Source organism: Ceratotherium simum, chromosome 32, assembly GCF_057802395.1.
Source record: "Ceratotherium simum simum isolate JZ-2026a chromosome 32, ASM5780239v1, whole genome shotgun sequence".
NCBI classification, from domain to species: domain Eukaryota; kingdom Metazoa; phylum Chordata; class Mammalia; order Perissodactyla; family Rhinocerotidae; genus Ceratotherium; species Ceratotherium simum.
Genome location: NC_141931.1, coordinates 1,822,016 through 1,838,550, shown reverse-complemented (window position 1 = coordinate 1,838,550; position 16,535 = coordinate 1,822,016). Strand labels below are relative to the sequence as shown.

The 16,535-nt window shown below is 35.6% G+C and overlaps 1 protein-coding gene across 3 annotated transcripts in view; it reads right to left on the bottom strand.

Moving 5' to 3' along the window:
- The window catches only part of CUL2 (cullin 2), a 96,159-nt gene that overhangs the window by 26,091 nt on the left and 53,533 nt on the right, over positions 1 to 16,535 (bottom strand). For all 3 annotated transcript variants that reach the window (XM_087420618.1, XM_004425233.2, XM_087420619.1), the window contains exons 7-9: positions 4,442 to 4,538; positions 4,239 to 4,349; positions 882 to 1,044 (exon numbers count right to left, since the gene is read on the bottom strand). In XM_087420618.1, coding sequence (XP_087276744.1) covers positions 882 to 1,044; positions 4,239 to 4,349; positions 4,442 to 4,538 — 371 coding nt within the window. The remainder of the gene's footprint in view (positions 1 to 881; positions 1,045 to 4,238; positions 4,350 to 4,441; positions 4,539 to 16,535) is intronic.

The following is a 16,535-nucleotide window of genomic DNA, read 5'->3' as shown; positions in this document are numbered from 1 at the left end:
ATCAAATTTCACTTTTTTTCCAAATGAATATCCAATGAACTCAGCACTATGTGTTGAAAATACTGTCTTTCACCCACTGCTCTGCAGTGCCACCTTGATCTTAATTCAAGTATCTACGTATGCATGGGTTATTTCTAGGCTCTCTATTTTATTTCATTGGTCTATTTGCCTATCCTTGCACCAATGCCCATTGTCTCAATTACTATGGTTTTAAGTCACGCTGTCCTGCAAAAGTCCTCCCATCATGGTTTTCAAGATTGTTTTGACTGTTCTTAGTCCAAAAGTATAACTTGCAGAGGTAAAAAAAAAAAAAACTTCAGTTTTGAGTACATTACTCTAGATCTATAAATCAATGTTGCTTTCAACACTGTTTAATTTTCTGTGTAGGTCTGGCACATATTGTTACGTTTATTCCCTACTATTTGAAAATTCTTAATGCTATTTTCTCTTTTTCTAAAAAATTCCATTTTTTCACTGCTTATTGCTAGCATTTCATTGTATTTTTATTTTGTATTTCTCCTATTTTGAATGAGATTGAGCATCTCCATATATTTAAAATCTATTTATATTTCCTCTTCATATTCTTTGCCTTTTTTCCTACTCCTTATTAGAAACTCTTAATGTATTAAGGAAACTAGCCCTTGTGATATATAAAAATGTGCAAACATTTTCCCAGTTTTTCTTTTGACTGTAGAATACACTTTGAAAATATACTTTTCCAAAAGTCGTTCAAAATAGATTATTAATAATCTGTAAAAAGGCATATCGAATATTTCAGAGACTATTACTAAAATATGCTTGAAATTAAGGTAGCTTGAAGATGATTAAAAAGTGGGTTTATAATCTAGTTTCTATTCACATTTTTGTTTTGTATCACTTACCATTTTTCTTCTCTTGTCGGATGATATTGTGACACTCTGCATGTAAGAACTGTAAGTGGTCTGCTACCATTCGCTGCTGACATTCATGAATCACTTTAGTATATGAACTTGGGTGCAAGTATTTTCGACATCGAATTTCTTCATCTTTTAATCTACCTAGAACCTTCAGAAATATATTCTTACAGTTATGAACTACTATGAAAAAAATCTATAATATCAGCAAGTAACTTAGGTAGCCTAATTTTAACAGCTCGATTAAATAGCCAGGTAACAAATAAGGATTACATAACCAATTTAAACCCACATTCCACAAAGCAGTTCAAATTTTTCTTTAAGCTACTTGCTATCACCTACATTTCACTACATTATAAACAAGAACTAAAGTTAAGTGGTCTGCATTTTGTCTTCATTTATTGACCCTGATCATCCTATTATATTGACAACCTAAGATGCAACAGGAAAAGTGGGTAAAGATTATTAAAACCAGAACAGGTGGTCACTTTATGAATATTTAACTATCAAACTAAAAAATAATTTACACCAACTGGGTCAAGCAGATTAATGATTTTATGTCGGTTCCTCTTCTTATAAAATATAAATGCAAACAGGATGTACATGATAGTTAACTACCTCATTAAACATTTCATTAAAATTTTTGAAAGTCAAAATATATTTAGTCAGAGTCACACACGTCTATCAAGACCTTTATCATGGCTTATCCTATATAAAAAGCACTGAGCTACAAACCATATACTGGTTAACATTAACAAAAGCCAGCTAATAAAAATAATGGCCAGAGAAACTGGCTAATTTCTACCTCAAAACAAAACTACATTTGCAATGAAAATCATGCTAACGCAGCACATACACGCACAAATGTTTAGACTTTGAAAACTTGCTGTAACATGAAGCTATGTAACTAGTTTCTGAACTTAACTGGCCCCAGGGAACCATGTACCTCTAAGCCTTTGAGGAGTACTGCTGAGTTTGCCTGGGCATAAGAAGGTGATGTTGGGAGGGAAGGTGATGTTGAGAGGGGAAATAACATACCATTCCTGGATACCTCTCAGATATCTTTTGATGAAAATGAGGCTCAGGACTGAGGAGAGACTCACAGTCCTCTCTCTCCTACTGTGCTACCTTGTGGAGCCAGGAGTTCAGGGCAAAGTCATCGAAACCAAAGGTGGGCAAGAAAGTATCTAGATTAAAAGGTGTTCACCATATATTTCACCAACTAAGAGAATCATTTTGGTCAATAAGTTTGTTTTTTAAAATAAAAACAGTCCTTAAAAGGACTATGCCTATTAGTCATTTATAGCATCCTATAAATGACTTTAATTGTTTATGGATTAACCAAATGCAACAGGAATTAGAATGTGAGTCTGAGGGAGGTGAGGGAGGACGAGAAAAGGAAAACAAAATAAAACAATGATAACTGGGGGGATGGGAGGCTGGAGTGTATATCAAGAGAAAGGCAGACAAAGTTGGAGTGTCTCAATTCAGAGCTTCAAATAACTATAAAACCACTTGTAGCTGGGGGAAAAGGCCAAAACTAGAGGAAAGGTACAGGAAGGAAAGTAGGAAGGCCATATTAATTAGTCTGTTAATTAAATGAACTACTCTTACAAACACTATTTTTCAAACATAATTTCCAATGGCCCTCCTTTTAACAATTTGAGATATAATTTACATATCATATAATTTATCCATTTAAAGTATAGAATTTAATGGTTTTTATATATTACATTAGTGTTTTTTAAATTGTGGTAAAATATATATAACATAAAATTTGCCATTTTTAAGTGTACAGTTCAATGGCATTAATTACGTTCACAATGTTGTGCAACTATTTCCAAAACATTTTCATCGTACCAAACAAAAAACTCTGTAACCATTTTGCAATAACTCCCCATTCTCCCCTCCCAATAACTTCTAATCTACTTTCTGTCTCTATGAATTGCATTCTAGATATTTCACATAAGTGGAACCGTACAATATTTTTGCCAATGGCCTCTGTTGAGGGCCAGATACAACGAGGAGTGTATGTATCACTGATACTCTCTGTGCACTTTTCAGGATTGGATCTGGAACCTTTAGTAAGAATCTAAGATGCAAAAAAGGCTAAGAGCTAAGAATCACTGACTTAGTGTGACTTGCACTTAATAGAGAGAGAAAAATGTCCTAGATGACTAACTCAAGGCCCCAGAGCTAATTAGGGACTATAGCAGGAAGAAAATTAAACAACTCAGACTTCTAGACCTGGGCTGCGGGGAATCCATAACGGTCTATCAGTAAGTACTGATATTTCTTGACCTCACACTACAGCTATTCCACTTACAACATTTGATCTTTCTTGGCTAAACAAACTAACAAAAATAATCTTATAATAAAATGCTTGAAATCCAACACTGCAGATGAAGAAAGCTGGTTAAAATTTCTAGTATATCTTGTATGATGACTGAATTTATAATATCATGATTCTTTTACTGAGAAAATATACATGGAATTTTAAATATGACAATTAATGTATGTTGGTTTACTGATTAAATTAAAATTTCCTGTAGAGGTTTTTCTCAGCCTTCTAAAAACAGACCAGAAAAGTGATGTAAGTACTAGAATTATTATATTTTTCCTTCCATTGTAAAGGAAGAAAGATAAAAACCCAAACACATAGCTTCTACACTTATCCTAGTCCCTAAACGTATCTACTAAGCACAAAATACAGTTTATTATCTTGCCAAGAATGTGAATACAGTCACTCTTCGGTATCTGCTGGCGATTAGTTCCAGGACCCCCATGGATACCAAAATCCACAGATGCTCAAGTCCCTTATATAAATGGCGTAGTATTTGCATATAACCTACACACATCCTCCTGTAGACTTTAAATCATCTCTAGATTACCTATAATACCTAATACAATGTAAATGCTACGTAAAAAGTTGTTTTACTGTATTGTTTAGGGAATAATGATGAAAAAAAGTCTGTACATATTCAATACAGATGCAACCATCGTAGGCCTGTGGTTGGTTAAATCTGCAGCTGTGTAATCCACAGATATGAAGGGCCAACTGCATATATTAATTTCAAAGACAAGCAAATCAAACAATCAGGAATTATCAAAAAGCATCAACCATGGCGAAAATTGGAATAACACTTTTTCTCACGGAAAATGCTATGGCAAGAACAATGATTTATCAACAGGCGGTGTACATTAACTATAACTCAGAGTAATGATCAAACAAACAGAACCTTTCTCTAACAAAAACATATATTAACTAAGAAAACTAATGTTAAATAAAACCATGCCTGATATATAATAGATGATGTATTTAACATAATTTGTTTTCTTTCTTACCTTTTCCATATACTGTGAGCAGTTTGATTCTTGTAATAAATTTGAAGCTTCTTGTTTGTAATACTCTCCTGTTTCAGTCAGAAAGGGAGACTCAAAGATTTCTTGATAAAACTAAATAAATCAATTAAAATCATATTTTAAAAATTAGAACAAGTAATTTAAGAAATTAAAGGTCTGATTATGTTTTTAAAGGAAGATTTTACCTTTAAGGGGAATTTTTTCTTATACTGTTCAACATGAACAAAGGAGTTAATAACCCCGTGGATTACTTTCTGGTTTGGGTCTTCTCCGCCACGATCACTAAAACAAGGTATAACACAAAATATTCTTGAGAATACAAATTATCTATGAAAATATACCAATGTACACCAAAATATGGCTGCTTATTCTATTGGTCTAATCAAATTATAAAGCATTTTAAAGGTCAATGCATGCATGATGCTTAAAAATAATTCTTACATATCACAGCTTAATTAATATTTATGATAGTTAATGTACATATTAGATGTCATTTCAATAAATAAAAGCTTTGATTGTAAAATTAAAGATACTATGTTGATACTTACTAAAATGATACTTCTTTAATTTTAGAGAAGATATGAGCTATCAATTCATGGCTTTAATACTGGTGGTTAAGAATGTCTTAAGTTCACTTGCCACAAACTCTATTATTAGCGGATTTGGTCTGAGAATTCAGTCTTCAAACCATTACAAGTATGCCTATAGTAATCTGATGGCATGCATTCCTCAAAGGTACACTCTATATAATGTATCACTTACTGAAATAACTAATTGCTATTGTTCTCTCTCTAAGAGATTGCTAGAGCCGCTGAGTTGCTTTCCATTCAAGCACAAAGGTATTTATTTATAAATTTAGTGAGATATGTTTTAGTATTTCTATATTCTTTTACAGTTGCAAAGGGATCTAAAATCATCTCAGTTATTCATGTGACATTTGATAAGTTCCTACTTAGTCAAAGGCACTATTGTGATGCAAGTCTTTATCACAATAAGAAACGTAGGTGAACATTAGCTTTTCTAATGAAATACAAGAATGAAATAGAGAAAAATAGTTCACCTAAAGCCACAGTGAAAGAGTCTGGCCCTAAGCTGGGAGTTTCTGCCTCCAGGACTAATGCTTGAATCAAACCAGGATGCAGTCAAAAGTTTACCTTTCTACTGGCAATTTCCACCTCACTTTAAAATAGTTATTTCTTTGAATTAATAATTATTTTACAAAGAGAGCACAGAAAATACATTGTCATCATTCCCTAGTAAAAGCTCCTGTTCTTTACAGCAGGATATACAGATTTTCTAACCTTTAAGAAAAGTATTGAGACCATTACGTTTCTATATTAATAGCGTTCCTCCCTGCCTCTGCATCCCTCTAACCCTCTTTCATTCTTCCTTTAATTATCTGGATTTTCTGGGGAAAGTTTTTTGCACGTGAATTAACATGGCTACAGCAGTTCTTCAGGCACAGAATCTTAGATACAAAGTCTACATTTTGATATTACTAATAAGAACAATGAGTTCATGTAGCGTCACACACAGCGAGCTCATTTCCTCTGCTCACCCTCCATTATTTCCCTCTTAAGCCCACACTCAACCTGGCGAAATAATGATCTAACCTATCTGTTTGGAACACATCACTTTTTTTTTTCCTTTTAATTTTTCCGAGGAGCAAACGAAAATCAATCAAGAATGAGAAATATCTGAATATCTGGGAAATCAGGTTACCTAAAATTCTTTTCATGACCAAATCCTACTGTCCCCACTCAGCACCAGGAAAACCTCCACTCCTGCTATTCTCAGCACTCGTGCCACTTGTTTGTGATCCCAAAAGGCCCAGATAAGCTGGAATCAGGTAAGGCTCTGCCTAGAGAAAATATTGATATTCCTAGTGCTTAATAACTAAGTTGTTCTCCCTATAACATCTGACCTCAAAAACTCTTAAGCATAATTATTCAATCTTTAAGATCACCACATATTTTTAGAACTGCACAAAAAGTACTACACAAAATCATTATAAATATACTGCATTTCTATTAGGCTGACAGATAATGAAAATAAACTGTGAAATGATGTTACGTTAGTAATATACAAAAGCAACGACTAAACCGGTCATCTTAAACTCTGCTCTCATCTAACAACAGTGGTCCCAAGAGATGAGCCCTGGGAAAAGAATATGTAGAATTTTTAGAAATATGGCTTACTATTTGCTCTTAACAGGACTGTGTGGAAAATGCCTACAACAATCATAATGAAATTACCAAGACAATAAAACCACTCAGCTGGGATGACAGGGACTAATAGGAATAGTTTAGCATAGCCCTTAAGACCAGAATTTTGGCGTCAGACTGCCTGGGCTTCAGTTCTGGCTGCACTAATATGCTGTCACCCTGGGCAGATGCTTAACTTCTTAGTACTCAGAGATTTCCTCTTCTGTAAAGTGGGGATAATAAAAGTACCTACACTTCATGAGGATGTGGTAAAGATTAAGCATAATCCAGGAAGGCACGTGGCACAGTGCCTGGTACATGAGTAAACAACCAGTAAACATTAGCTAGTATTTTAAGTACTGAGAGGAGCAAAATGGAAGCATTTTCAATATATTACATAGGAGAATAAAGCTAAGAGACAAAAAAAAAGCACTGATTATGATTTTAAAATCAAGGTTTTTAAAACCAACTATTTAACTCAGGTAGCAGACCACGTTTGTGATGGTCATTAGAAGTTAGGCTGGAACTCTCAAAAATCCTGATACTGATATGTGACAATGTACAAATTAATCTCCTAGTGAAACCTTCATTTACCCCCTATGTTTAAAATGAGAATAGCATTCCAGCAAACTAAATACAGTCTCCTGCTCCCACTCTAAGTCTGAGAAATGATAGGAAAGATACTTTCTAATACTTCAATGTTGGCAATAGCCCTTAGTCTTGTAGAAATTGAAAGAAGATGGAGAGAAGACTAGATAGCGTAGAAAAACAAAACTACAGACCAAAACGCCCAAAAGAAAGAATTGCTACAAGGAGACCGTGGGAAAAGAGTGGAGGAAGACAGGTGAGAAGGGGCATACACTGAAAGCTGGACGGCACACTGCAGTGGACAAAGCCAGCTAGGTCGTCAGAACAAAGCGCGTCTGAAGCCAGGCAACAAGCAGTGTGTGTCCTGAGAGGAGGCGGTGCCCCAGGAGGAGGGACCTCATACCCAGAAGTCTACAGCAGCACTCACCTCAGAGCACCGCCTAGGCTCCCCCATTCCCACCTGAGAAAGGCACTGGGAAATCAAGGAGACGTGTCGCCCTCCAATTGGCAAGATTTGATAATATCAAGTATTGGTGAGTGGTAGAGAAACAGGTCTTCTTAGACTCTGCTTGCGGAAGAACAGGCACTTTAGAGGGCAAGCGGGCAATAAATGCACACGCTCTGTGACTCGACAAGCATCTGCACTTGTGCACAACAGAAGCAAGAGCTGTATTAGTGGAAAAACTAACACCGTGGAAACAACCTAATATACATCAGGGAGGAGAGTTTAACACAATGAGGTAGAGCCTTACAAAATATTACGTAGCAGTTTAAAAAGAATGAAGTAGATCTCCATGTACGAACACAAAAAAATTAGCAAGATATACAACTGAATTAAAAAAAGTTAATAAGTATAAATAGCATTATGATTTTCAAAAGTTTGAAAAATCACATTAAAAAGAAAACAAAACAATATTCTGTATTGTATTTATTTCTGTACACAGACATAATTCATAGGAGGGAAAAGAGTCAACCGAATGATAACAGGGATTACCTCTGTGAAGAGGAAGATGGAGGAAAAGATGTGGAATGTTCAAACTTTTTCAAGAATGCATTTATGTATCATTTAGAACTAAGTTTTTCACTGAGTAGCTGATTACCAGGTCTGGGGATGAAAATGTACAAGATAAGTCTGGAACATCCTGACATCCTAGATAGCAAGAAAGCTATCAAGGATGACTAGGATCATATCAAAAAGACTCTGGAGCCAACTAACCAAAGAGAGGCAATTTACATTTTAATAAAATAAGACAGTGAATAGAAACAAATCAAATATATTTAAGTCTATAAATTCATCATGATATATTAAAAAAAGATAACTGGTCACTTTCTGAGGGTGACAGCAAACCAACTCCCTATCTTGACAAGTGGATAAAGAAAAGGAAAGAAACAAGCAGTTATTTTGCCTTTTCTACACGAACTTTACCACTGGGTAACCAAACAGCAGATGAGGGGAAGCATGTCTTTGTAAAATTATTTCAGATGAAAAATGAAAACAAAATGACAGAATTAAAGTGACACAGCTTTACAAAAGTCAATAAACTAAAAGATGTCAGTATTCAGCATCAGTGGCTGCTTACATCAAAAAAAGAGTGAAAAATCAGACCTTATGAAAGAACAAAACAGCTAGTTTTGCCAGAGGGAACCAACCTGAGTCTGAGTAAGGCCCTGGAGGGCCAATTTGCAGGAAATACGACGAGAAAGGAATATTTAAATGTGCCTCATGCATGTAATTGGCAAAATCCAGACGTGGGGATCCCTACATATACCTCAAGAGAGCCACCCTTACAGAACACAATTCAGCACAAGGAGCCTGGCCCCAGTGTGTATCTGAAAAGCAGATGACGCATGGTCTTTAAGCCGAGAGCTCTCCCTTTCTCCCTTTACATCACCTCACGCTGCTGTCTTGTTTTTCTGTTTGCGTCCTTTCAGACCTTCTTGTCTTTCCTGCAGATATCCCGGGTGCACCCAATTACAACTTTTTCTAAAAGCCATGAAAACCTGAATACAGTTTACTGAGCATTTCAGCAATCAACATCCGTCACTTTGTGGAACATTTAGATTTCACACAAAAAAGATCCTTCATTAGCCTGACAGACAACTTTACTTCTTTAAAGGTTAAGATGGCCCTCAATTTTCTGAAATCTTCAAAGAAGGTTAACACATTACCTGGGGAAGGTTAACACATTACCTGGGGATTGGGGAATCTTTATGATCTACATATTTCTCTTACAATAAGAAAATGAAGGACAATTCTATGTGTGATTATATACAACTAGAGATGTCGGTGATGGTATAGCATAAAATACACCTTCACACAACCAAAGTTATATTAGGAAGTACTGTCTTCTCTAAGGTAGCCACCAAATTAATTCATCTTCTGATGAGTCTAAGACTACACAGCTGAAAGAGGGAGAAAGTACATTATCTTGGTAAAAAAAAAAAGATTAATTACGAAATTAACTGAGGTAGGGATTATCTAACCAAATTGTAGGAAAAGAGCTATCTTATTAGTACCAGATAACCACCTGTGCGGGGGAAGCAAGCATTTTAGTCAAGGACAAGTGCGTAAGAAGCTCAGGGCTAATCAAACGCAAACAGCTGCCGGCACAGCTGTCAGGCAGCAGTATCTCATACATGCTGACTATTTAAGGGCAAACAGTGTTCTAAGTGCAAATGCATTTAAGAACTAGGAAAGATACCTGTCTTTTCTTTCAGCAGCTATTGGCCACTAAGATAAGAATAACCTCTCAAAGTACATTAAACAATTCTGGCACTAAGTGAGACTCAAATACTCAGAAGTAAAACCGGGTCTATCTATTAGGGATTGCTGGCACGTCATCAGTCTCTACTCTGAAGTCTTCTCACTGTATAATCTTCTCTCCCCTTCCTTTCATCTTTTTCAATCTACTTTTCCTAGTGCTCTAGGCAATTTACCAGTCTCTTGTCACAGAATATTTCTATAAAACCATATATTGGAAAATGGAAATGTAGAGCTGAAAGGGGCCTCCAAAGGTCAGCTGACCCCACCCTCCCTACTTTACAGTGAAGGAATCCAATGAAGTAATTTACTCAGGCAACAGAACATGTTAAGGGGACTAGAATCTCCTGATTTCCAATCTATCTGTTGTTCATACAAATGATTCAGAGAGGGTTGCTTAAAATTTAAGAAGGGGTGGAAGTCAGGAATCAAGACCTAAGGAATCAAGAAAGAATGAGAAGGACCATGAAGGCTAAGGATCATTTTTCTGAATATTTTCAATATTTTATGAATACTGTGTCAAGAGTTTGCGATCAGTCCTGGGAAAGTAAAATAGCATAACCTCCAAGGGTAAAAAAAACTTGATCCTACAAAAAGGCAGTTTCAACCTGACAAATATATTGCAGATTTGAAGAATGACAGTGTGGGAGATCAAGATTTGGCCACCCTGAAATCTATCTCTTTACCTTGGTTGTTTTCTCTGAGGACATTTGACCTCCCCCACTAACTGCCTAAAGAATTTGACATAGTGGCTCCTTCCTGGAACAGATCTATCATGATGGCTGTAAAGATAACGTATGGTAAATGTTACAATAGGAAAGGCACCAACAAGCCCCTCTTATCAGAAGTTCTGTCTCTCTGGCCACATTCTCTGGATGACCCTGCGAAGAGTTGCCAATCATTTACATTTATAAGGGAAATCTCCATTTGTAAAGGTATCTCCCTCTCTGTATTGGGAAAAGGGGGGATGAGCTCATTTCTAGTAACTTATCAATGTGGAAGGTGAGGCCTTGGGGCTGCACAATAACTTTACTCTTGTTTACTGTGCTTTAGTGGTAATCTCCTGTAACTGACTCCCCCCACCCCCAAAATCCTCCTTTGTCATTGGCTGAACATGGTATTTAAGATGAGAATTTCTGCTATTGTGTTGAGAAACGCAGTGTCCCTGCTTTCTCCCATGTATACATGTTATTAAACTTGGTATTATTTTCTCCTGCTAACCTGTTTTGTTGATTATTTTGGCCAGCCAGAAGAACCTTAAGGGAAAGGGCAGAGGGAGATTCTCCCTCTTCCCCCGACAACAGACACACTCAATCGCATCCATTAGCAAGCGTTCAGTTGAGCTGGCCAGCTTCACATGAGGATCTGTTTAAGGAAGAAAACCTACACAAGCTGGATGGCCTACAGGGAGCTATCACGGGAAGTTTTCACCTGGATACAGCAAATGTTACTGAACACTCACTATGACTTAGGCTTCGAGCACTGCAGTAAATACTTCATATACAGCATCTCACTTCATCTTCACAGCAGTATGAGACAGGTACTGTTAACACTCGCATTTAGATTTACTATAGGGACAAAGTCCTTTTGGCACCAAATGAAAAATAGTTGGCAGCCAAATCACAGAAGTGTGTAAAGATATTCCCAGAGGAACAAATTACTCCACTCTGATATTTGAAAAACTTATAATTTTCAATCAATTTTAACTGTATTTTACTTCTTACTCCTAATTGTTTTCTTTAAAAAATAAATTTCACTACTTGGAGTAGGAAATATGGGCAGTTATTCAACTACTGTTTCTTATTGTTTTTCTTAAATGTTTTAAAAATTATTAATGGAGCTTTAATACAGCTCTACAATATGTCAAGTAAATTATTAATTTATTTCCTTTAATTGAGATTACCATGTAGAAAACAATTTTTAAATAGAAATTCTATTCACTGTAAAAGAAATGTATGGCCTCACATTAGAAACCCTGTCTCAATCGCCTACTGTGTAATCATATCTCAACTCTATGAATGAATATGTCAGATTACAGCAAAAAAATAATTTGGTTCAAGATTTTTAAGCCTCCTCCTACCCAAGGATTCTGCACCCATTCCAGTGCAATCTAAACACATTCATCTCCCAGAAGGAAAATAAATAAATAAATAAGAGCAGAATAATGAAAGAGAAAAGAAAGACACGATACGGAAGATCCACTAAGACCAAAGTTGGTTCTTCGAAAAAAATCCAACAAAATACACAAGCCTCTAAAAGTGATCAAGAAAAGAAAGATGCAAATAAGCAATATTATGAATGAAAACATTATTCCAGATGGGGATTAAAAAGAAAACAATACATTAACCAAGTAATCAACATTAACATCATGAGTAAGAAGTCACGTTGACATCATTTACTCCTGACATTCTAGGAGGAGAAGAGCACATCACTGCGTGGTATTCTTCCTCAAAATCCATTATCTCAGTCTAATCATGAGAAAACACCAGACAAACTAAAATTGAGAGATATTCTACAAAATTCCTGACCACTACTCTTTTAAAAAAGTCATGAGAGACAAGGAACAACTAAAAATTCTCAGAGTGAAGGAGACCACAGAGACACGACAGCTAAATGCAATGTGGTGACTTGGACTGGAGCCTAGGACAGAATGAGGACATCAGCGAAAAAACTGGGGAAATGCAAATAAAGTCTGTAGTTTAGCTAACAGTATTGTACCAATGTTCATAAACACTGGTTTGTGTTGTAAGACAGTAATATTGGGGAGCAGGGTGAAGGGTGTACAGGAACTCTCTGTATTAGCTTTGCAACTCTTCTGTAAATCTAAAATTACTCCAACTAAAAAGTTTTTTAAGGAGAATACTGTCAACAGAAAAGATAATTCACAACTGACAAGAAGAAATACAAGTTTGACTAGTCTTAAGACTATTGAAAAAACTGCATCAGTGTTAAAAATCTGATTAAAAAAAAAGTCTTCTTAAAAAGAAACCCTAGACCCAGAAGGTTTTGAAGGGAGTTTTACTAAACACTCAGAAATTGATCATCCAAATTTTATGCAAACTCTTCTATTTAAAAGAAAAAGAGGGAGGGCCGGCCCCGTGGCTTAGTGGTTAAGTGCGCGCGCTCCACTGCTGGCGGCCCGGGGTTCGGATCCCGGGCGCACACCGACGCACTGCTTCTCCGGCCATGCTGAGGCCGCATCCCACATACAGCAACTAGAAGGCTGTGCAACTATGACATACAACTATCTACTGGGGCTTTGGTGGAAAGAAAAAAAAAGAAAAAGAGGGAATACACCCTAATTCATCCTACAAGGATGAGCCCGATACCAAACCCAAATAAAGACATCATGAGAAAGAATAACTACAGGCCCATTCCAGTCACAGATATAGATGCAAAATTCTAAATAAAATATTAGCAAATCAAATGCAACAATGCAGAAAAATTATAATAGACAACAACCAACTGGGTTTTATCCCAGTTATGCAAGGACAGTTTAATATTAGAAAATCCATAAATGTAATTCACCACATTAACAGATTAATAGAAAAAAACCATATGATCACGCAATAGAAATAGAAAAGTCATTTTATAAAATTCAACACCAGTTCAACTTAACTTCATTATTCTGATAAAGAGTATCTATTAAAAAACTAGAGGAAGCATCATCTTAAACGAGGAAATGTTACACATGTAACCTTTAAAGTCAGGAATGAGACAAAGATGCTCACTATCCATCACTTCTCTTCAACATCGCTTTGGAGGTCCTAGCATGCACACACACACAGGAAAGGAGGAAACAAAACTATCATTATTTACAGATTATGATAGTTTACATAGAAAACACAAAAATACGTACAAATTATTAGAAATGACAGAATTTTACAAGGTGGCTGAATATAAGATTTATATACAAGAGTCAGTTGTATTTCTATATACTAGCACAAAACAAATAGAACAGGCAATTATACAGAACAAACTTTTTTAATAGTATCAAAGAATACCAACTATCTCGAAATAAATCTAACAAAAAGCATGCAGGACCTTTAAAGATAAATTTATAAAAACTTATTAGGAGATATTAAAGAAGGCATAATAAATAGATAGATATACTATGTTTGTGCATAGGAAGATTTAATACAGTGAAGGTGTAGATTCTCTCCAAACTAACTTACAGATTCAATTCAATTTCAATCCCACAGAAAAATGTTTTAAAGGTAACTAGGGTGATTATAACACGTATATGAAAGAGGAAAGGGTCAAAGAACAGCAAGAACACTTCTGGCTTATGGAGGGCAAACTTGTCTTACCAGATATAAAGACTTATTAAGCTACACTAATAAACACAGTGAAGTGGTGGCATAAAGACAGACAAACTAACAAATGGAATAGAAAATAGCCTTGAAATGGAACCACATTTATAGGAAACTTTGATATCTGTATGACGTCAGAACAGCGGGGAAAGTAGGAAGAGTTCAAAAAACGGAGCTGTGAAGTCACAAATGTTTTTTCCATTTGTCACTTAATTCTTGCCTTTGTTTATCATGTTCACATGCAAACAGAAAGAGGATGCTTAAGTCATGACTGTCTTGCTGTTGAGTTATAATTTCAGAATGAATAAAAACTTTACCAAGTATTTTTATGTGGGCAGGCTCCACAGCTCCATCATCTTCCCAAAGAAATATAAAACATTACCCAAAAAATGATGAAAGCCACTGTACTTAACAAATATTAAGGTACAACCAAACTATTATCAGTAGTTACTTATGAGGAGAGGAAAGGAAGTCTTAGGTAAAAGAAAGAAAACAGGGATATGCACATTTTATGCACTGTTTAAACTTTCAAAAAATATTTTTTAGTTTTGAAATAATTATAGACTCACAGGAAGTTGCAAAAATAATATAGAGTGGTCCTCTGTACCCTTCACCAGGTTTTCGCCAATGGTAACATCTTACATAACTATGGTATAATATTAAAACCAGGAAATCGACATTGGTACAATCTATAGACCTCACTCAGATTTTGCCAGGTTTTACACATAATCGTTTGTGTATGTTTGTGTGTGTGTAGTTCTATGCAATTTTATCACATGTCTAGATTCATGGCACTGCCACCACATTAAAGACATAGAACTGTTCTATAACCATAAAGGCACTCCCTTATACTACCACTTTATAGTCTCACACCAACCACTGATCTGTTCTAACTTGTAAGAAGAATATACTTTTAAGTATTCTTAATACTTATGTAATAAAGAAATCCAGAGGATAAAAGGAGACACTCCAATAACAGCTTTACAGAATAAGTGGAGAGAAAATCATTCAGTGTAGAACAGTACTTCATAAGTGGTGGTCTGGACTGGATGCATAAACATCATCTGGGAGCTTTGTAAAAATTTAAGTTGCTACTCTCCCTAGAATGTAATTCAGTGGCAATGGGGGGGACTCAGATATCTGTGCTTTCAAAAAGCTCCCCAAAGTATGTACGTATGTATGTGTGTGTAATATTATATATATGTATGTATGCAGATATAAATGTATGTACCTGCATATTATATGTGCATACATACAATCTTAAATGCACAGAGAATTTCTATTAGAAAATACTTTAAAATCCTCAGTAGTGATTTCCTTTAAATAACAAAACTGAAGGTACTGGGGGAAAAGTAAAAGGTCTTTTACTTTTTTCTTTTTAACCTTCTGTACATTTTTAATTTTCTAAAATCAGCATATATTACTTTTATAATATTTTTGTAGAAAGATTATGCTTTTAAACATTCCCCACATCAGCTTGATTTTCAGTGGCCAAATCTGAGAAACCACTAGTAAATAGTAACACTCTTTAGACACTTGTAGAGAATATCTAGGAACTCATGGATGAATATGGGGAAAGGGAATTGTGAGTAAGTAGATAGGAAATGAAATCTGCAATACACTTTACCAGATCTGAAAAGATTTTATTCTGTAAGTCTGGTGGAGCTCTTTCCACAAAAAAGTTGTAGGTATGCACAATAAAACATTTCTCTGTTAGCAGCAATGGCAGGGAGATACAACTTGAGCAAACTATTTTTAAGAACACATAATATATGGGTAAAACTATAGACTTAAGGACCAAAATGACCTAAGTTCTAATTCTCATCCTGCCATGTACTAGTTATATGACATTAATTTCATTACCCTCTCAAGTCTCATTTTCCCCATTTGTAAAATGAGCCTATAATAATATTCACCATCATATGCTGTTCTAAGGATCAGACCAGATTACAAATGGGGAGTATCTACCACAGTCACTCATCCATGTAATGGAAGTTATATCTGGCCATATTAGCTGAAATGACAATGGGTAAATAGACGTTAAAGCAACACAGTGGAAAGACCCAAATTGGAGCTTTAAAGGTATGGAGTCTCTTTCCCCAGCTATATCAAGTTCAATAAGTCATTTCTCCTTCTTGAAGTTTAATTTACTTACTTATAAATAAAACTTGCCCTGCCTCCTTAAGATCAAATAAAGAAATACATGTGAAAACACTAGAATACTCAAGCTATTCATCAAGCTAAAGTATTGGAGCTAGGAGTGGAAGAAATATTCTGTGGATAAAAAAGATAGGCATAACAGATTAAGAATTAGAAAAACCCAGATTTGAATCCCTGGAATTAACAAGATGGACGCTGGGGGCCAGCCCTGATGGCCTAACGGTTAAAGTTTGGTGCTCTCACCACTTCGGCG